This window comes from Primulina eburnea, chromosome 15 (genome assembly GCF_022965805.1).
Source record: "Primulina eburnea isolate SZY01 chromosome 15, ASM2296580v1, whole genome shotgun sequence".
Lineage (NCBI taxonomy): Eukaryota > Viridiplantae > Streptophyta > Magnoliopsida > Lamiales > Gesneriaceae > Primulina > Primulina eburnea.
This window is the reverse complement of record NC_133115.1, coordinates 8,809,362-8,832,562: the sequence shown is the minus strand read 5'-3', so window position 1 is coordinate 8,832,562 and position 23,201 is coordinate 8,809,362. Positions and strand designations below refer to the sequence as shown.

At 39.8% G+C, this 23,201-nt stretch overlaps 1 protein-coding gene and 1 non-coding gene across 2 annotated transcripts; one reads left to right on the top strand and one right to left on the bottom strand.

Moving 5' to 3' along the window:
• Positions 1-620: 620 nt before the first annotated feature.
• LOC140815435 (uncharacterized) lies at positions 621-22,395 on the bottom strand. The gene is made up of 2 exons (XM_073174547.1): positions 22,248-22,395; positions 621-979 (listed from the first exon to the last, which is right to left on the bottom strand). The coding sequence occupies exons 1-2, from the start codon at positions 22,393-22,395 to the stop codon at positions 621-623; spliced, it is 507 nt and encodes a 168-aa protein (XP_073030648.1).
• LOC140815771 (small nucleolar RNA R71) lies at positions 5,186-5,292 on the top strand. Its single transcript, XR_012114417.1, has one exon. It is a non-coding gene; the product is annotated as a small nucleolar RNA R71 (small nucleolar RNA).
• Positions 22,396-23,201: the final 806 nt, after the last annotated feature.

The following is a 23,201-nucleotide window of genomic DNA, read 5'->3' as shown; positions in this document are numbered from 1 at the left end:
AAGTGCTTCCTTGTGGAAAGTATGGACCAAGATGGAGTCTTTGCCCCTTTCCTCTCAAATAATCGGCGCCCCCTCCATCTAAGAAAGGAGAAGGGGAAAGGTTTTTATATCTGCGCGACTCGCTAGGGCGGTCAAAAGTGTCCGCCCTAGCGAGAGGTTTTCGGTGACAGACTATTTGAAAAATATGAGGGCTCGCTGGGGCGGTCAAAAGTGTCCGCCCTAGCGAGTGGTTCTCGCCGAAAACTTATTTGAAAAATATGAGTGCTCGCTGGGGCGGTCACTTTCGACCGCCCTAGCGAGTGGTTCTCGCCAGTAAAACCAATTTAAAAAAAATTCGCTCGCTGGGGCGGTCAAAAGTGACCGCCCTAGCGAGGCGTTTTCGGTGGCTATGTTTTTGAAAAAAGACGAGGGCTCGCTGGGGCGGTCGGTTTTGACCGCCCTAGCGAGACACTCTCGAAAAAAAGAAATAAATAAAAAAATAAAAACAATGAATGCCATGCCATGCAACTACCTAAATGCAAATGATGCGATTAAGGAATAAAGGAAAAAGATAAACTCAACATAGGGAGTAGAAGTAGTTCTCAATTTACAGTCTAGAACTCGACTTTTCACCCATGTCCTCAATGACTGTCATGGTGCCGAGTGACCCCAATTTGTGGCTCAATTGTGCCACCGATATAGTGCTTCAATCGTTGAGCGTTCACAGTGAACGTCCCTTCCTTGCCATCATGCAACACCACTGCACCTGATGGGAACACCTTGGCTATAGTGAAAGGTCCTGACCACCTTGACTTTAGCTTGCCCGGAAAGAGTCGTAAGCGAGAATTGTATAACAACACCGCTTCACCCACTTTGAATTCCCTTCTTATGATGCGTTTATCATGAGCTCGTTTGGTGCGTTCCTTGTAAGATAGTGCCAGATCATAAGCGTGTCCTCGAAACTCATCCAACTGATTCAACTGCAGACATCGTTTCTCACCTGCAAGAGCAAAATCAAAGTTTAGTGCTTTGGTCGCCCAATATGCTCTATGCTCTAATTCTACTGGTAGATGACATGCTTTACCAAAAAGTAACCTATATGGTGTAGTGCCTATAGGTGTTTTAAAAGCAGTACGATAAGCCCACAAAGCATCATCTAACCGAATGGACCAGTCCTTCCTATTCACATTGACCGTCTTCTCTAGAATCCTCTTAATCTCTCGATTGGACACTTCAACTTGTCCACTAGTTTGGGGATGGTATGGAGTGGAAACCTTGTGGGTGACACCATATTTGCCCAACAGTTTATCAAAAATTTTGTTGCAAAAATAGGTGCCACCATCACTTATGATTGCACATGGTGCACCAAATCGATTAAAAATATGTTTCTTCAAAAATTTTAACACCACTTGTGCATCATTAGTGGCACAAGCCTCCGCCTCCACCCATTTCGATACATACTCCACGGCCACCAAAATAAATTTCTTTGTAAAAGATGCAGGAAAAGGACCCATAAAATCAATCCCCCACACATCAAATATCTCACACTCAACAATATTATTTAAGCGCATCTCATGACGGTTGGAAATATTACCTGTGCGTTGGCATCTATCACAATTGAGAATATACAAACGAGCATCCTTAAAAAGAGTTGGCCAATAGAAGCCACATTCAAGTACCTTAGATACCGTCCGTATGGGTCCAAAGTGACCACCTACCTCACGGTCATGACAATGGTTCAGAATTTGATTGGTTTCCTCCTCTGCCACACATCTTCGTATCATGGAATCTGCACATATCTTAAACAAAAATGGTTCCTCCCAAAAATAATATTTCACGTCTGAAAAGATTTTCTTTCTTTGGTGAAACAATAGATTAGGTGGAGGTGTGCCAGTGACAAGAAAATTTGCAAAATTGGCATACCAAGGGCACGCATTTACCTCAAGCAATTGTTCATCAGGAAACCAGTCATCTATATCGACATCAACCCCCTTAATTCTAACATGCTCAAGCCTAGACAGATGATCAGCAACTACATTTTCCACACCCTTTTTATCTCGAATCTCGAGATCAAATTCTTGCAATAATAAAATCCACCTAATTAACCTAGGTTTCGCATCTTTCTTAGCAAGCAAGTATTTGAGGGCAGAATGGTCTGTATACACAATTACTTTAGACAGAACAAGGTATGAATGAAATTTGTCGAACGCAAATACTATAGCAAGTAACTCCTTTTCAGTAGTAGCGTAATTCAATTGAGCATCATTTAGAGTCTTACTTGCATAGTAGATGCTGTCACCAAGCTTTTCTTGAGTATCTCGAACGCATGCAGACAAGTAGAATCAAAATTAAATTCAGCATCTTTCATCAACAGGGAGGATAAAGGTTTAGCAATTTTGGAAAAATCTTTAATGAAACGCCTATAAAAACCAGCATGCCCTAGGAAACTTCTAACTCCTTTTATTGATGAAGGTGGGGGTAAGTTTTTGATTACTTCCACCTCGGCTTTGTCAACCTCAATTCCATTCTCCGATACCTTGTGTCCTAACACAATCCCCTCTTGAACCATAAAATGACACTTCTCCCAATTCAACACCAAATTGCTCTCCTCGCATCTAACTAACACCAAGTTCAAATTTTCTAAAAATTCATTAAATGAGGAGCCAAAAATAGAGAAGTCATCCATAAAGATTTCAAGGAAATTTTCAGTCATGTCATGAAAGATAGCGGTCATGCATCTTTGAAATGTTGCAGGTGCATTGCACAAACCAAAGGGCATACGCCAAAACGCAAAAGTACCATAAGGGCAAGTGAAAGTAGTTTTCTCTTGGTCCTCAAGTGCAATTGTGATTTGATTGTACCCCGAATATCCATCTAAAAAGCAATAAAATTCATGACCTGCTAGTCGTTCAATCATTTGATCGATAAATGGCAAAGGGAAGTGATCTTTACGGGTTGCATCATTCAACTTTCTATAATCTATGCACACACGCCAACCCGTATTAGTTCGAGTGGGAATCAACTCATTTTTTTCATTAGTAATAACAGTAATCCCACCCTTTTTAGGCACACATTGTACAAGACTTACCCACGCACTATCAGAGATAGGATAGATAATACCTGCATCCAAAAGTTTGATTGTTTCAGCTTTTACTACCTCTTGCATCTTTGGATTGAGTCTCCTTTGTGGTTGTGCTAGAGGTGAGTATTTATCTTCCATGAGAATTTTGTGCATGCAGATCGAAGGACTTATCCCTTTTATGTCTGAAACCTTCCAAGAGAATGCTCCTTTATGCTCCTTAAGGACTCCCAAGAGCTTACTCTCCATATCATCTGTCAAAGAAGAGGAAATAATAACAGGCAATTTATTATCTTCTCCTAAATATACGTGCTTGAGATGTGGAGGTAGTGGTTTGAGCTCCAAAGTAGGTGGCTCCTCTAGGTTAACTTTTGAGGCATTAAATATTTTCTCTCTCCCAATTCCTCTAGTCTAAGCCTAACTTGCTTTCTCCAAGGTGGAATGGCATTCAAGTGAGCTACCATCTCCATCTCTTCCTCGTCTAGCTCGTCCTCCTGCTTTTCAGTAGTGAGAGTGACCTCTAATGGTTCCTTCAATCCGTCCTGCACAAAATCACAAATGAGAGAATCTAAGACATCAATGCGAAAACAACTATCATTGTGCATTGTGTGTTTGAGAGTATTAAAGACATCAAAAACAATTTCTTCTTCTCCAACTCTCAGTCTCAATTTCCCTTCTTCAACATCAATCAGTGCTTTCCCTATAGCCAGAAACGGTCTCCCTAGAATCAAAGGCATCTCTACATCTTCCTCCATGTCAAGTATCACAAAATCTGCAGGAAAATTAAACTTATCCACTTTCACCAAAACATCTTCGATAATCCCACGTGGATATTTGACAGATCTGTCAGCCAGCTGCAACGACATCCTAGTTGGCTTGGGTTCACCTAATCTCAGTCTCCTAAACACAGACAAAGGCATCAGATTAATACTTGCACCAAGATCACATAGAGCTTTATGAAAATTAATGTCACCAATAATGCAAGGTATAGAGAAACTCCTTGGATCTTTTTGCTTAGGAGGCATCTTGTTTTGAACTAAAGCGGAGCAATTTTCAGTCAAATTCACAGTCATGTGATCTTCTAGCCTCCGCTTATTTGCTAAGATATCTTTCAAGAATTTTGCATAATTTGGCATATTCAATAAAGCATCAGCAAAAGGAATGTTAATATGCAATTTTTTAAACATCTCAAGAAATTTACCAAATTGTGCATCTAATTTAGCTTTCTTCATTGCTGCAGGAAAAGGTGGGGGGATAACAATTTTATTTTGTGCAATAGGTGTAGGTGTAGAGTTAGAAGACTTACCTCCTCGAGTTTCCACCTCATCCTCACCGTGCTTGGTCTTTTCCTCATTAGACTCGAGTGCTTTCCCACTACGCAATTCCACAGCCTTCACATGTTCTCTTGGGTTAACTTCTGTGTTGCTTGGCAAAGCTCCTTGCTCCCTATTAGCAATCAACTTAGCCAATTGTCCAATTTGATTCTCTAATCCCTTTATGGATGCATCTTGGTTCTGAAATCTCGTCTCGGTGGCAGAAATAAATTTAGTCATCATTTGCTCTAAATTGGATTTCTCCTCCCGAGGCGGTTCTGGCTTGAATCCTTGGTGCATCCCATATGGTGGAACTCTTTGTTGGCGATTTTGGTTGTTTTGACCTCCCCATGAAAAGTTTGGGTGATTCTTCCATCCCAAATTATATGTATTCGAATAAGGGTCATTTCTAGGACGGTTCTGGAATCCCACTTGTTTTACCGGTGCTCCCTCAGGCACATAGAATGGATTGCCATCTTGGCAATCCTGCACGTCATGCTCACCCCCACACTTGTCACAAAAAATTTCTTGCAGACGCATAGCCGACCCACTCATGCTCATCCCATCAATCTTTTTATTCAACGCCTCTAACTGTGCTGAAACCGCAGACAAATCATTAACTTGATGAACTCCAGCACCTCGTCTCTGCCTATCAGACTGAGGATGATAGCTACTCGCAGCCATCTCCTCCAATAACTCATACCCTTCCTCAGCCGTTTTCCTCAGTAAATTACCACATGCCGCAGCATCTATCATGGTACGGTTAGGAGTAATCAGACCGTAGTAGAAAGTTTGAACAACTAACCCAAGCGGCAGCTCATGGTGTGGACATCTCCTCAACAAGTCCTTGTAGCGCTCCCATGCCTCGTAAAGTGACTCGTTCTCATATTGAGCAAAAGTAGTAATGTCGGCTCTAAGCTTCATAGTCTTCGACGGAGGAAAGTACTTGATCAGGAATGCCTTTGCCATATCCTCCCATGTAGTGATAGACCCTACAGGCAAACAGTTTAACCACGACTTAGCTTTATCTCTCAGTGAAAATGAAAATAAGCGCAAACGAACAGCATCATCAGACACGCCATTAAACTTAAAAGTATCACAAATTTCAAGAAAGTCAGCTATATGAGAATTAGGGTCGTCAAGTGCACTTCCCCCAAATTGAACAGTGTTCTGAATCATCTGGATGATAGCTGGCTTGATCTCAAACTGATTAGCTCGGATGACTGGTCTTACGATGCTTGGACGTGCTCCATCAAGAGACGGCTGTGCATAATCCAACATTGGTATGCGACGTGGTATCTCAACTTGTCTATTGTCACGATGTTCCTCTCCACGTTCTTGCTCGTGTCTTTCCATCTGTTCTTTGAGTCTTTGTTGTTGTCTTCGACGTCTAGCTGTGCGTTCAATCTCGGGGTCAAAAGGATCAAGCTTTATCTCGAGTGATCTTCGCATGCAACACAAGTCAAATCTGCAACACAATGCGAGTATCAAATAGCAATAAAATCAATAATACTAAAGAATTTAAATGAAAATAAAAAATCGTGAATCAACAGTCCCCGGCAACGGTGTAATGCCCGAGGATTTGATTATCGTAATTTGCTATGAGATTAGTGAATTAAATAGATATAACTGTAAACGGACCACTACGAGACCAGATTGGATAAAGAATATAAATTTCACCAATTTCGGGCAGAACTAGTGGCGCCCGAGCGGTAGAAAGTGACCGCCCGAGCGCCAATGCTCAAGGGGAGTACGTTCGGGCAGAAGGTGTGGCGCCCGGGCGGTAATTAATGACCGCCCGAGCGCCAGAATCTCGCATGGCGGGCAAAACCTTCCGCGCCCGGGCGGTAGATTTTTACCGCCCGAACGCCGAGCTCGCGCCCGGGCGGTAAGTTTCGACCGCCCGAGCGCCAGCGAAGATTGGCAAGAGCAAGCCACGTTTCATGGCATGCAAGTGGGATAATATATAAACGTTTTTCCCTCAAAATATGATAAGAATCAGAAGGGAAAAAGCTCCGTGAAGCTTTTGGAATCCTTACGTGGGTTTCTTGCAATCCGTTCGTTAGATTTGAAATCCGACTTCGGTACCGTGTTCCTATCGTTGTAGGCTACGCGTGGACGTAAGTTTTACTATGTTTTGGCATGGCTTGAAATTATGATGTTGTAGGAATCAGATATGATTCATATATGTTGTTTCTGACATATTAGACATCGTATAATTACAACCGGATTTAAGAACGGACACCGGATAGAATTGTTATGAATTTTAGAGTTGAATTGACTGGGTTTTGATACCAAATTTATACCATTATCAGTTATGAATTGGGGGAATTGATGTAATTGTTTAATATAGAGATTGTGCAGTTGAAATGATACTGAGATCAAGTAGTGACTTGGATAGGTGTTGATTAGATAAGAGATTGATAGATTTTGTATCAACATTTCCATTTCAGATTCGTATTGTCAACCGTGACAGCAACTGTGCGACGGAAGGTATAGTACATGTTTTGTTTGGGGAATCACGACTCAAATGAGATCACATTTGAGTTTCCCAACCAAAATCACATACTTGTTTTATTGTTCATACCTTGATATGATTATGATTGTTATAGATTTGTTTATAGAACTTGTATTCAAATCTTGCTATGCTTTGTTTACAGATCGTGTAGCATTGCATTATGCTTGTTTACAGATTGTGTATTCATGCATTAAGATAGGGCAGTCTGGAGATCAGGCAGACTACTAGATGTTCGGCGATATCTCAGCTTAGGGGAAGATCACCGCCCCTATTGTAGACGCGGATACAGATCAGGCCGAAGTCTAGGAATAAGACGTACAGCACCTCGATTGGTAGGGTAGGTGACAGCCAGTGACGTCTTATTCACAACGGGATCCCTAGAGTTCTAGTCGAGTCGAGTCTGGACATGATTAGATTCACATTGTATGATTTTATATGAATGACATTCATATCAGCATGTTTCATGTTTGATTGTTTATATGCATGTTACATGTTTATACTGGGATTTGTTCTCACCGGTTTTCCGGCTGTTGTTATGTCTGTATGTGTGCATAACAACAGGTGGGGCAGGATCTGGGTCGAGACAGAGATGATCAGGATAGCGTGGTGATCTCGGGCGCAGCAGAGGACTAGTGGTTCTTTTGTTAGACTTGTACTACCGTTTGTTTATAGATGGTATTGAACACTAGTTGTAAGAACAAGACTTGTACTTCATGTTTATATTGTATGTTAAGCTAAGAATTATGTTTGTTTAGTTACATTTGATTTAATGTAAAAAGCAAAAAATTTGACCCACGTTTTTAATAACGATCCATTTAATCCCAAGAAAAAGAATTAGAGCCCGGGTCCCCACAACAGGTGGTATCAGAGCAGAGAGTTCCTTTAGACTGAGATAGGATAGAATGAGCGGGGTAGATCGAGTCTTCTTCCTTGCTTATGATGTGCTAGCATGATTATTGCTTTCCTATTACATGTTGTTTGTGTTTGATTTCTTTCAGCATGTGATAAACTGAATCAGAACTGATTCTAGATCAGAGGTAACTGACTAGAGGATGGCTGAGACAGTTGTATATATTGTATACTAATCCTTTGGATTATTAGATATGCCACCTAGAAGAGCAGCCGTACCTCTACGACCAGCAGCGCCAGAACAGGGGAGCACATCCGGAGATCCTATGGATGTTACAGCGACCCCTATGGAGATGTTGCTGAAGCGATTCCAATCCTTTCGACCTCCCACCTTAAAAGGTACCGAGAATGCCATCGAGTGCGAAAGTTGGCTTGAGGATATTGAAATGCTATTCGACTCTTTGGAGTACAGTGACGAGAAGAGAATAAAGCTCATTGGCCATCAATTGCAAGATATAGCCAAGAATTGGTGGTTGAACATTAGGAGAGCTTTAGAGCAGCGGGGTACCGAGATTACTTGGAAGGAATTCAAGACGGAGTTCTATCTGCGTTTCTTTCCCATATCCTACCGTAAAGATAAAGGCGCTGAATTTGCCAACCTGAGGCAAGGGCCACTGAACATTGAGGAATACGTTGCTAAATTTTCTTCCTTGCTTCGTTTTGCACCTCATGTTTCAGGAAATGATGAGGCCATGGCAGATCAGTTTATAAATGGCCTGAATCCAGATATCTTTACGTTGTTCAATACTGGGAGACCCGATAATTTCTCGGATGCATTGAATCGAGCCAAAGGTGCAGAAGCAGGATTGTTGAGGCAGCGGAATGCTCCTTATGTTGCACCGAGTCCGAGACTGCCACTACCTCCATCCCAAGTTCCTCCTCCTCGATTCGAAAGCGGTGGTAGTAGTAGTGGACGCAAAGAACAGCTGAAGGCGAAGGGGAAACAATTTAAGCGACCTGGGAGCAGTTCGTCCAGCTCCAGCGGATCTAGACAGACTGGTTTTGATCAAAGTTCAAGGACTTCAGGTGTCTACTGTAATTCTTGTGGAGGTAGGCATGCGACTGAACAGTGCCAGGGAGTTACAGGCCGATGCAACATTTGTAGGCAACCGGGGCATTTTGCCAAAGTCTGTCCACAGAGAGGCGTACAGCAAGGCCAGAGTGGAATAGCATCCGGTTTCGTACCTCAGTTTGAGCGGCAGGCATCATCGGTCCACTCTTTTCAACCTCCACCAGCACAGACCCAACCCAGAGCTCGAGGTAGTCAGACGGTGAGTCAACCTCCGAGGCAACAGGCCCAAGTGTTTGCATTGACCGAAGAGCAAGCACAAGATGCACCAGATGATGTTATAGCAGGCAACTGCTCTCTTTATGGTTATCCTGCTTATATCTTGATAGATACAGGTGCATCGCATACATTCATTTCAGAGCGATTTGCATTGTTGCATTCTTTGCCTGTTGAGTCTTTGCTAGATGTTGTGTCTATTAATTCTCCGTTGGGAAGTGGATTGATATCTGTAACTACGGTGAAACATTGCATTCTACAGTTTGAGGGGCATGAGATTGACCTAGATTGTATAGTGTTGGGTCTAGCTGATTTTGATTGTATAGTCGGTATTGATATGCTAACGAAGTACAGAGCCATTGTAGATTGTTTCCATAAGATTGTCAGATTCAGACCCGAGATGACAGACGAGTGGAAATTCTACGGGAAGGGTTCCAGATCTCGGATTCCCTTGATTTCGGCTCTTACTATGAACAGATTATTACAGAAAGGAGCGGATGGTTTCTTTATTTATGCTGTAGATATGCAGAAGTCGAGCCCGGCGTTGGCAGATATACCAGTAGTGCGGGAATTTCCAGATATTTTTCCAGATGAGATCCCAGGATTACCTCCGGTTCGTGAGGTAGAATTTAGTATTGATCTTACACCAGGTACCGTCCCTATTTCGAGAGCTCCGTATAGGATGGCACCCATCGAACTAAAAGAATTGAAAGCACAATTAGAAGATCTTCTAGCCAAGGGATATATCAGACCTAGTGTATCTCCTTGGGGCGCTCCGGTGCTGTTTGTGCGGAAGAAAGATGGTTCGATGCGATTGTGTATAGACTACCGGCAACTGAATAAGGCAACGATCAAGAATAAATATCCTTTTCCTAGGATTGATGATTTATTTGATCAGTTGCAGGGATCTTCTGTGTATTCTAAGATTGATTTGCGATCCGGGTATCATCAGCTCAGAGTTCGAGATATAGACATACCAAAGACAGCATTTCGAACTAGGTATGGACATTACGAATTTATTGTCATGCCTTTTGGTTTAACCAATGCTCCTGCGGTATTTATGGGCTTGATGAACCAAGTGTTTCAGAGATATTTGGATGAATTTGTCATTGTTTTCATCGATGATATTTTGGTGTATTCGAAGAATAGAAATGAGCATGCAGAGCATCTCAGAATTGTTTTGCAGACGTTGAGAAACGAGCGACTGTATGCAAAATTGTCAAAGTGTGAGTTTTGGTTGAATCGAGTTGTCTTTTTGGGACACATTATATCTGGAGATGGTATTTCTGTAGATCCGAGTAAAGTTGAAGCTGTGATCAGTTGGTCGAGGCCGACTTCTGTACCAGAAATACGCAGTTTCATGGGCCTAGCCGGATACTATAGAAGATTTATCAAGGATTTCTCCAGTATTGCAAAGCCAATAACTCAATTGACGCAAAAGAATGCACCATTTGTTTGGTCAGAGGAGTGCGAGTCTAGCTTCCTAGAACTGAAGAAAAGGCTGACTAGTGCTCCAGTACTGACGATACCTTCAGGTACGAGATCATGTGTTGTACGTGAATAACCGTCTAGTTGTGCCAGATGTTGCAGAGTTGAGACAGCAGATTCTGACAGAGGCACATTGTAGTCGGTTTAGCATTCATCCGGGTGGCAGGAAGATGTACAACGACTTGAAGACACAGTTCTGGTGGAAGCAAATGAAGTCGGACATTGCCGAATTTGTGTCTAAGTGTTTGAACTGCCAACGGGTGAAAGCCGAGAGGAAGAAGCCTGGTGGGTTACTTCAGAGTTTATCTATTCCAGAATGGAAATGGGACCACATTTCCATGGATTTCGTGACGAAGTTACCTCGATCATCCAGAGGCTGCGATGCGATTTGGGTCATTATTGACAGACTGACCAAATCTGCATGTTTCATCCCATACAGAATGACGTATAGACAGGATCAGATGGAGGAGATTTATATTCGAGAGGTAGTCAGATTGCATGGAGTGCCGAAGTCTATCGTATCAGATCGTGATCCACGATTCACTTCACACTTCTGGCACAGTTTCAGCAGGCCTTAGGTACGACATTACACCTGAGTACTGCTTATCATCCTCAGACAGACGGACAGTCAGAACGGACTATCCAGACATTAGAGGATATGTTGAGAGCCGTTGTGCTAGATTTTGGCATTAGTTGGCAAGATTCCCTACCTCTTTGCGAATTCTCTTACAATAATAGCTATCAGACGAGAATCGAGATGGCACCATTTGAAGCTTTGTATGGCAAGAAGTGCAGATCTCCGCTATACTGGGATGACGTTTCAGACGTACCAGAACTTGGGCCAGATACGATTCATGACATGACAGAGAAGGTAAAACTCATTCAGAAGAGGATGAAGACAGCACAAGATCAACAAGCAAAGTATGCCAATATCAGACGTAGACCGTTAGTATTTGAGGCGGGAGATAGAGTATATTTGAAGATTTCTCCATTCAGAGGCGTTGTTCGATTTGGCAAACGCGGGAAACTATCTCCTCGATATATTGGTCCTTACGAGATTCTTGAGAAAATTGGCGATCGAGCTTATCGACTTGCACTTCCTCCTTCTCTATCCGGGATACATGACGTGTTTCAGGTATCGATGTTACGAAGATATATGCCAGACATTTCTCATGTCATTCAACCTGACGAAGCGGAACTTGATCAGACTTTGAGCTACGTGGAACAACCGATACAGATCCTTGATCGGAAAGAAAAGATGCTCAGAACGAAGAATATTCCACTTGTGAAAGTTCAATGGAGTCGTCATGGCATCGAAGAAGCGACATGGGAGACAGAAGCAAATATGCGACAAAAATACCCCGAGATATTCCAATGATGTAAGTATTAATCTAACTTTGATGTCATTACTTTGATGCTTACAATGATAGAATGATGTATGAGTTCGAAGACAAACTCTTATCTAAGAGGGGGAGAAATGTAATGCCCGAGGATTTGATTATCGTAATTTGCTATGAGATTAGTGAATTAAATAGATATAACTGTAAACGGACCACTATGAGACCAGATTGGATAAAGAATATAAATTTCACCAATTTCGGGCAGAACTAGTGGCGCCCGAGCGGTAGAAAGTGACCGCCCGAGCGCCAATGCTCAAGGGGAGTACGTTCGGGCAGAAGGTGTGGCGCTCGGGCGGTAATTAATGACCGCCCGAGCGCCAGAATCTCGCATGGCGGGCAGAACCTTCCGCGCCCGGGCGGTAAGTTTCGACCGCCCGAGCGCCAGCGAAGATTGGCAAGAGCAAGCCACGTTTCATGGCATGCAAGTGGGATAATATATAAACGTTTTTCCCTCAAAATATGATAAGAATCAGAAGGGAAAAAGCTCCGTGAAGCTTTTGGAATCCTTACGTGGGTTTATTGCAATCCGTTCGTTAGATTTGAAATCCGACTTCGGTACCGTGTTCCTATCGTTGTAGGCTACGCGTGGACGTAAGTTTTACTATGTTTTGGCATGGCTTGAAATTATGATGTTGTAGGAATCAGATATGATTCATATATGTTGTTTCTGACATATTAGACATCGTATAATTACAACCGGATTTAAGAACGGACACCGGATAGAATTGTTATGAATTTTAGAGTTGAATTGACTGGGTTTTGATACCAAATTTATACCATTATCAGTTATGAATTGGGGAATTGATGTAATTGTTTAATATAGAGATTGTGCAGTTGAAATGATACTGAGATCAAGTAGTGACTTGGATAGGTGTTGATTAGATAAGAGATTGATAGATTTTGTATCAACATTTCCATTTCAGATTCGTATTGTCAACCGTGACAGCAACTGTGCGACGAAGGTATAGTACATGTTTTGTTTGGGGAATCACGACTCAAATGAGATCACATTTGAGTTTCCCAACCAAAATCACATACTTGTTTATTGTTCATACCTTGATATGATTATGATTGTTATAGATTTGTTTATAGAACTTGTATTCAAATCTTGCTATGCTTTGTTTACAGATCGTGTAGCATTGCATTATGCTTGTTTACAGATTGTGTATTCATGCATTAAGATAGGGCAGTCTGGAGATCAGGCAGACTACTAGATGTTCGGCGATATCTCAGCTTAGGGGAAGATCACCGCCCCTATTGTAGACGCGGATACAGATCAGGCCGAAGTCTAGGAATAAGACGTACAGCACCTCGATTGGTAGGGTAGGTGACAGCCAGTGACGTCTTATTCACAACGGGATCCCTAGAGTTCTAGTCGAGTCGAGTCTGGACATGATTAGATTCACATTGTATGATTTTATATGAATGACATTCATATCAGCATGTTTCATGTTTGATTGTTTATATGCATGTTACATGTTTATACTGGGATTTGTTCTCACCGGTTTTCCGGCTGTTGTTATGTCTGTATGTGTGCATAACAACAGGTGGGGCAGGATCTGGGTCGAGACAGAGATGATCAGGATAGCGTGGTGATCTCGGGCGCAGCAGAGGACTAGTGGTTCTTTTGTTAGACTTGTACTACCGTTTGTTTATAGATGGTATTGAACACTAGTTGTAAGAACAAGACTTGTACTTCATGTTTATATTGTATGTTAAGCTAAGAATTATGTTTGTTTAGTTACATTTGATTTAATGTAAAAAGCAAAAAATTTGACCCACGTTTTTAATAACGATCCATTTAATCCCAAGAAAAAGAATTAGAGCCCGGGTCCCCACAAACGGCGCCAAAAACTTGATCGAGCAAAACTTGATCGATCCACAAGGACTGCGTTACACTCTTTTTATTTTCAGGTAAAATCTCTTTAGCAACGATAAATTGAGTTGATGATTGAACTAATGTAAATTAAACAATTCAAATAATTAAAATGCAAAGAAAATGTGTTCAAAAGAGCAATGATTAATTTGGATTAAAATCAAATGAGAAACGAATCTGTTGGGAATTTTCAGTTCACCTACCACTCGTGTTTAAATAATTACACTCGACTCTTACTCGTGCATTCGACGGAATTCCCTAGACTAATTAATATACTCTGTCGAGCTATATTAATACTAATCATAAACATGCAGTAATCAAGTATCCTCAATTATTTAACAGTTCAAGATTGCATTACGTTCTATGGAGTCCACTAGCTTTCATCCGGGTGAATTATCGCTATCGACACGTATCCAATTCCGTATATCTACTAAAATTGTAAATCCGTGGTCTATACTATTCGATTCTATTGTTAATTATTCTATCGAAATCATTAACAACATGAAATAATCAAAGGAAGTTAGCTAGGCTTCGATTGAAACAAAAAAGAACAATAGCATAAACAAATCACTAATAAAACCGTCGATAAATAATGTTAAACAACGAGTACGGGGTAGGATCCCCTCAAATCCCAACAAATCTAGAGTTTAGCTACTAAAATTCATAATAAAAACCAACAACAATCTAAGAATTAAAAACTGAATAATGAAAATACTAAAGATGACGATGGATGACGGCCACAACGCGTGGAAATCTCGAGGTCTTCGAATCTCCTTTGCTCCTAGCCTTTTCTCCAAGAAAAAATGATGAAAATAATGATATCCACCTCCAAAACGGCGCCCCTCTCGTGTATTAGGTCTATGGTGTAGGATAGAGTCCATAAAAAGTGAAACAAATCTTTTCAAATCTCGTGCCTCGCTAGGGCGGTCAAAAGTGTCCGCCCTAGCGAGAGGTTCTCGCAGAAAATTCCTCGGCCATGTCCCTGGGTTCGCTGGGGCAGTCACTTTTGACCGCCCTAGCGAGACTCTTTCGCAACAACTCCTCAGCTAGACCAACATGCTCGCTGGGGCGGTCAATTGTGACCGCCCTAGCGAGTCCTTCTCGATGTTTTGGCACATATTCTCCCACTTTTTGGTTCAATTCCTACAAAATAACCACCAACTACACGAGATCAGTCATATGCTAAATAATGCTAGAAAAATGCTAAATTAAACTAAAACAAACAAATATGATGCATGAATGCGACTCAAAACCAACACTAAAAACACGTAAAAACGAGTCCTATCAGGACTCCAGTTCTGTGTCACCAGCCATCAGACATTTCACTTCCTCTTCATTGTCACTAGAACTCCATGAAGTTTCTGGTTCTGACTTCTCGCTGTCAGTGTCTGCCCACTTTGATTTGCTCTCTTCAGCCAAGAGCACTTCATGCTTCTTCCTGGAGAACTTCTTATCATCTTTGGATCTCTTTTTGTGCTCATATGGTTTCTTTCTTCTTTCAGTTGAGCCTTGACTGTCTTTCTTTGGTATGGTACAGTCAGCAATAAAGTGACCTGGTTTTCCACAGTTGTAGCAAGCGTTTGACTCTTCTTTGGAATTGCTTCTTTGATATTTATTTTGAAAGTTTCCTTGATTTTTCCTCATAAATCTTCCAAACTTTTTGATGAACAATGACATGGCATCATTGCTTAGTTGATCAGAAGATTTTTCAACTGAACCAGTTGGTTCTGTTCTAACAGCAGCTAAGGCAGTCGTGGCTGCTGGAGTAGAAAATTCTCCTTCTCGAGTTTGCAGCTCAAACTCGTAGGCTTTCAAATCAGCAAATAGATCATGAAACTCAACTTTGTTCAGATCCTTGGATTCCCTCATTTCCATGGTCTTCACGTCCCACTCCTTGGGAAGACCTCCGATTATCTTCAATGCAACTTCTTTGTTTGTGTACACTTTTCCAAGTGCATTTAATTCATTGATGATGCAGCTGGTTCTTTCATCATAATCATGCATCTTTTCACCAACTCTCATTTTGATATTGTCAAACTTCTGAACAGCAATAAAAAGTTTGTTTTCTTTGGTTTGTTCGTTCCCTTCGCAAAGCTGGATCAGCTTCTCCCAAATCTCTTTGGTTGTCTTGCACATTTTGATTTTGCTGAAAGTTACTTTATCCAACGTCTTGTATAGTATGTCCTTTGCCACATTATCCAAGTTGGCTTTTCTTTTATCCTTTGTAGTCCATTCTTCTCTGGGCTTTTCTATACGATGAGATGCCCCATCAGTAATGGCAACAGCTGTGTTGGATTTCAAAATCTTCATGGGTCCGTCAGTTATAATGTACCACATATCATCATCTTGTGCAGCTAGGTGAGCCTGCATCCTGATCTTCCAATCATCGTAGTCTTCTCTAGAGAATATAGGAATCTTGTTGAATGAAGACATAATGAACAATTTGAGTATAGATATTCTGAGACGAGATACAACTGCTCTGATACCACTTGAAAGGATCGGTTAAACGAATAAAGAGTGTTTAGAAAAGGGGGTTGAATAAACACTCTTTATTCGTTTAACCGATCCTTTCATAATCATCTGATCTTGATACGCTCATCTCAGAATATTTCTACATATATACTGCAGGAGGTTCAGCGCATCAAATACAACATGTGGGTGGCCAAGATTCGCGTCGCACGATTATTCTCTATGTCAATTGCTGGCTTGTCAGTGAAACACCTCTGCCTTGTGGATGCTGAGGTCAATGTCCTTGGCATTGCTGAAGCTCTACGAGAACTCATACTAGTCAAGTGACCGACCAAGTGTTACCAGAATCTACTCCATTTAGAGACATCAACATATTTATGAAAAATTTACAAAAGCTTGACAGCTATACATGTATGGAGCAATGATTCATAAGTACCTGAGGATAGCTCCGTCTCCATGTTAGATAGTGATAAGGGTGTGACTATTAGATAACTAAATCGATTTACTAAATCGAATTATTCGAAGTTTTTTTTCGAAAAATCGAACCGAACCAAAAAAATTCGGTCATTGTGATCGGTAACATAATCAACCAAACTCTTTTATCTTTTTTTAAAAAAAAACATAATAGAAAAATTGAATTAAATAAATCTTAATTTTATTTAAAATATATATTTTTATTTATAATTCTATTGTCCTAATAAAATTTTATAATAAATTTGTAATAGTTATATCTTTATAATATTATTATAAAATTTAATGATATAATTTTTTTATGGACGTTCGGCATTTTTGGTTAACCGAAGTTTTATATTAAAAATTGAAACTGAACCGAACAAACGATAGTATATAAAACTAAAACCGAACTTCCGAATAAATAAAATCGATTTTTCAAATTAATTCAATTTGGTTGGTTATTTTGGTTGAAATCGATATCTCACTAACCCTAGACTATATCGATGTATGTTCTTTACTTGTTGATGTATGCTCTTTTGATTTAGAAATAACTTTATTGTTTTTCTTCATTTTCTGAATTACCTATCTAGAAAAATTCAATTATCCCAAAAATTCCCAACAAAGAAGATTTTCCAAACCTCATAATTATTCAAAAACTCTGTTATTCTTGCTAAAAAAAATCGTAACACAAGCACAAGAATAATTATAATAATTCTCAAATATTTTAATTAATTGATTATTTTTCTCAAAATTATGGAACAGATTTATAAGGAAAAAATTTAAACTCGGAAATTTATATACATCGTAAGTTAATATTATCGCAATTCAGATAATCAAATCTAAATATTCGACAAAATTTTAGTGTTGTCAAATTTTACCTCAAATCACATAAGTTCAGGATTTACGAAACTTACCAATATACGAGAATAACATGGCGCTGAAAAGAACTAGTTTTTTTTTTCGACAAACAAAATAGGTGGGCTCAAGCCTCTGCTTCTATATATAGAAAATAATAATGATTCTGAAATGTGTTAGTAGTGAACACGGCCATATATAGTTGTGTTCAAACTGTAAAGCAGAAATCAAGTTCTTGTCGGCAAGTCATATGGTCAAAAGCAAAAGTTGGCAGACACAATCATTTTGTCAAAAAAAGATCGGCAAGACATTTGTCAAATTTGGCTGCAAATTTGGCCGAAGGGTTTTGCATTCAGATATGAGAAATCATCTATAAATAGGTGATTTCTCTCAACATTAAAATGCATCTCATTCACAAGTTTCTTCTTTGTGTTTTGTTATCTCTCCTATTAGATCTATAATATTTGTGAGGTATTTGTTCTCCTATACTAAGAGAGTGTGTGCTCTCTTTGGAAACACATTGATTGGTTGTACACCGTAAAATATTATAGTGGAATTCTTATCATCTTACTCGTGATTTTTACCCTAATAATTTTAGGGGTTTTCAACGTAAATCTCGGTGTCCAGTTTATTCTTTATTTTCATTTTTATTATCTCAAATTTCCGCACGTGAGACCAACAAGTGGTATCAGAGTCTTGGTTTAAAATTTCTTAAAATTCTGAGTATGCTCTGTGGTAGTAACCCAGACTGATCTTCCACATCAGAAAAGATTTTTTTTGAGATTTTTTATTTAAGGCGGGATTATTTTGTCCAGTCTACTGAATTGTTGTAGTCATAATGACGGGCAAGTACGAGATATCAAAGTTCAATAGAAGCATTTGTATGCTGTGAAAAATAAAGATACAAGCAGTTTTAAGAAAGGAGAATTGTTTGGCGGCTATTAGAGATAGACCGATGGAAATTATGGATGATGGAAAGTGGAATGAGATGAATGATAATGTCGTTGCCAATTTACAGTTGGCTATAGCAGACAAAGTATTGTCAAGTATATCTGAGATAAAAACAGCAAAAGTTATCTTGGATACTCTGACAAAGATGTACAAGTTCAAATCGTTAAACAACGTGATTTTCCTAAACAGAAGGCTTTATACTCTTCGGATAGTAGAATCCTCGTCGATGACCGACCATATCAACACACTAAATACTCTATTTGCCCAATTCACTTTCATGGGGCATAAAATAGGGAAAATTGAACGTACAGAGCTTCTACTTCAAAGTCTACCAGATTCATATGATCAACTTATCATCAACATTACCAACAATATTCTTACAGGCTTTCTAAAATTCCACGATGTCTTAACTGCGTTTCTCGGAGAAGAAAGCCGGCGCAAGAATAAGAAAGATAGGTTGGTAACATCGAAGCAGGCAAAAGCTTTACTGATGATAAGAGGAAATGGCACTTCAAGAAAGAGTGTACGAGTATCGAGGTAGATGGCACTTCAAAGACAATTCAAAGACGAGGTAGATCAAAAACAAAAAGTAAGAAGAAAAATATTTACTCTTTTAAATATGACGGTAAATGGCACTTTAAGAAAGAGTGTACGAGTATCGAGAAAAGTTCTCAAGGAAATGTGGCCAGTACTTCAGGTGGTGGTGAAATATTATTCAGCGAAGCAGCAACTGTTGCAGAAGGCATGCACAAATTTTGTGACACATGGATTATGTATTCAGGAGCAACATGGCACATGACGTCTCGAAGAGAATGGTATGACATGTGAAGGGACTGATGAAAAATATTTTTTCCTTGAGGCAATTGGATGACATCGGGTGTAAAACCTGTATCGAGAACGAGATCATGAAAATTATGAAGGGTGCGCTTGTGATTATGAAGGCGGAAAAAGTTGCTGCAAATCTGTATGTACTTTTGGGAGAAACACACAAAGAGGCAGAACTAGCTATTGCATCAATTGGTTCAGGAGAAGAATTAACAATGTTATGAAATAGAAAGCTCGGGCATATGTCAGAACGAGGGTTGAAAATTCTCTCAGAACGGAAGCTGGTGTCGGGGTTTCAAAAGTGTCACTTAACCTTTTGTGAGCACTGTGTTACCAGTAAACAACACAGATTAAAGTTTGGCGCTTCTACTGCCAGGAGCAAAAGCATATTGGAACTGATTCATTCAGATTGTTACATGTATCCAATTAAGAAGAAATCAGATGTTTTCCAGATATTCAAAGATTTCAAAGCGTGGGTTGAACTTGATTCTGAAAATAAAATCAAGTGTATGAGAACTGACAATGAAGAAAAATATACCAGTGACCAATTTGATGCATATTGTCAACATGAATGCATCAAAAGGCAATTTACGACGGCTTACACAACTCAAAAGAATGGAGTGGCAAAGCAAATGAACTGAACCTTGTTGGATAGTGAAACGTCTGCTATTTGTTTTCTTAAAATGTGATAGAATTTTTTTTAAAAAAAAACCTCATTTAGCATCGGCCGAACCATAGAATATTTTTGACATCATTTTAAAGATAAACATCCAACTGCCATTTAAATCCAAAGGAAAATATTTTAAAGCATAAAATCGTCAAACATTTTACCAACCTAAAAACATTATTTGAAAAGTATAGCTCATGCTATAACCTCTCAAAAATCTCTCATATCATAAATAAAAGACGTAAAATTATCTTTAACGTTACTTAAAATCATAAATCATAACTAGTGCGGAAAACTAGTGTCGGTCATCGGGTTATGTGCACCTTCAGTCCAGCAAAATCAACCATCAAGACCTCCATTATCATATTCATAATCAATATCACCTGCATCAATCACACCTAGTGAGTCTAAAGACTCAACACGTCATATTCTTGATAACGAGTAATACGTAATACAGTTAACATATAACAGTGAAAAATACTTGTACTTAAAATATCGTTTTCATGAAGATGAATAAACATACATTTTCGTAAACATTTTCATGATGCATAAAACTTTTAAATAAAAACATTTTCATAATCTTATGCATAAACATTTTCATATAAACATAAACATATTCATATTCATGTCCATATTCATATCAACATATTCATGTCCTCATGTTCATATTCATATTAACATATTCATATTCATGTTCGTGTATGTTGAATTCAGATTTTTGATTGTATCTTGTATTCTTAAACGTATTGGGCGATGGATCCATCTACATGTAACCACAGTACTGGGCGGCGGGGGACACATGCAACACTCTCACCGGTCAACTGTGCCCTGGCCTTACGTATTAACATATTCGTGTCATTGGAAATACGATCGTCGGGGCTCCATCGGGGGCCTTTTCCCATAAATGAGCTCCCTCTGGGGTCTTCTCTCCTCACGACATCTCCAATCATATCATCGTATTCGTATCAACGGAAACACAATCGTCGGGCTCATACTGGGACCATAACCCTCACGATATTTCCAACATGTAGTAGTCACAATCCCTTCACGTCCTTCAACATGCTATCATCACTTAATAAAAACATGCATAATATCATTTTTATTTTGAAACCAAGCATGCAACATATCTTTTAAATGTCCATATTTAAATCATAAAAATTATAGACATTTAAAAATCATAACTTAACATATTAAAAATCATAAACATCCATGAACATTTTTAACATAAACATTTAAAATAAACATTTAAATCATAAACATTTAAAATAAACGTTTTAGCATATTAAATCATAAAACATTAAACATATTAACATCTTAAAAATCCATATATATTTAAAATTGACATATTAAAATATAAACATCCATAATCATTGAAAATAATCATATTAGCATATAAAAAAACATTTAGAGCACCGTCATGAAGTTTACTAATTTTTAGGTGTAAAATGACCGTTTTACCCCTAGACGTAAAATTTCCCGTTTTTGACATTTTGTCTTAACTCCATTGACTCTCATGTCTCAAATAATTATTTAAGCCTACATGAATTTTCTCGTATTTTTATTTAGCTTAAATCGAAGACTTTTAAATTAATCTTTAAATAAGACGTATTAATGCGTTTTAATCCCGAATTAAACCAAACCTTAATATAAAATTTCCAAATTAAAATCTTAGACTTATAATAATTATTTAAGCTTAAAACTAATTTTTCATAATTTTATGAAGCATAAAACTAGGTGTTTCAATTAACTCGTTAATTAGCGTTTCGTGCGGCGATTAAATCTCGAATAAATCCAAAACTCGTTATTTTGATCCCAAATTTTACACATATCTTTTTTATGATTTATTCTACCCTTCCAAGTCATGAGCCATACCAGTGGGCCCATGGATTCAATTTTTGTTCTTTAATTTTCGTTTTTGACACATAACCGAATCACCCGAGCCAACTCCTAATTTACTCGAGTCACGCCCGAGCCACCTTGAGCCAAAACCTAACCAACCCACCTAGGGACCCTCCTGAACAAGCCCAGCCCGAAACACCAGCCCTGTACCGCTCAAAAACCCCCTGGAACTCGCCCATGTTTCTGCACGTTTGTGTGTGTGTGACTCTTGCAAATCTAGGACTCCTAACCCAACTAGGACTCTCCCAGCCGGGCCACCACCGAGCCCACCTGTCCCTAACCTTCACTGGACCACGCCCAAATCAAGCCCAGACCAACCCAAGCCCCTGGATGCGAGCAGCAACCCACTGAAGCTTGACAGCAACCTCCCGCATACTTGGTGCCAAGAGCTTCTACCTCTCGTTTTTTTGTGTTTGGCTCGAGCCCCATCGAGCCACCCTGAACCAACTCATGACCAGCCCATCTAGGGACCCTCCTGCACCCTTAGAACCCATAGGACTCAGCCCCAAGCTTGAAAACCGAAGCCCCACTTCAGCACAAGCATGACCGAGAAACCCACCTAGACTAAGACTCCATGTTTTCTTGCTTAGCCACTTGACCACCGAACCAGGCCTTGAACCAACCCCTTGTGCACCTTCTTAGGCCTAAGGACCTAACCTAGCCCAGCCCAGACCCCCTGGCCGAGTCCACAAGCCCTGCACTAGCTGCTGAACCTGTGCTGTTCTCTCCTTGAAGCTCACGGATTGGAGTCCTAGCTTGCTAGGACTCCTTCCCAGCCTCTTGTCTCGAGTCCTAGCATGGCTAGGACTCTTCCCTTGACCCCTCACGGACCTTAGCCAAGCCCTGGTCCCAACCGAACCCAAGCCAAGCCAACAATCCCATAGAACCGAGCCCCTTGATCTCTCAACATCAAATTTTCTGTTCCAGCTTGTTCCTGTATGTGTGTGCAGCCTGTTTGTGCGTTTTTTAGGCCCTAAAACTCGTGTAAAACATGCTCTATATCATCTTAATTCATGGCAGCTCCTTAGGTGAATGAAATTCATGGTTCTTAGATCAACATGGATGTTTTAAAAACCCATAAAAGAGGCATAAACGAAAATCTTCAAAGGTGTTACTTGTTTTCATGTAATTTCAAACATAATTAAATAATATGCTGTGATGATGAGTGGTGATGCCCCCAAGAGAACCCGGGCCCGGGTATGGACCCTGACCCGGAAGGTTCTCGAACTCGGGCA

Excerpts from the sequence above, each read along its gene's own strand:
- LOC140815435 (XM_073174547.1), bottom strand. The coding sequence starts at position 22,395 with ATGGGGCTCGAGCCAAACACAAAAAAACGAGAGGTAGAAGCTCTTGGC. Across the intron at positions 980-22,247 it reads TTGGGCGTGGTCCAGTGAAG|GTGAGAAACGATGTCTGCAG; the intron begins GTTAGGGACAGG and ends TTGCTCTTGCAG.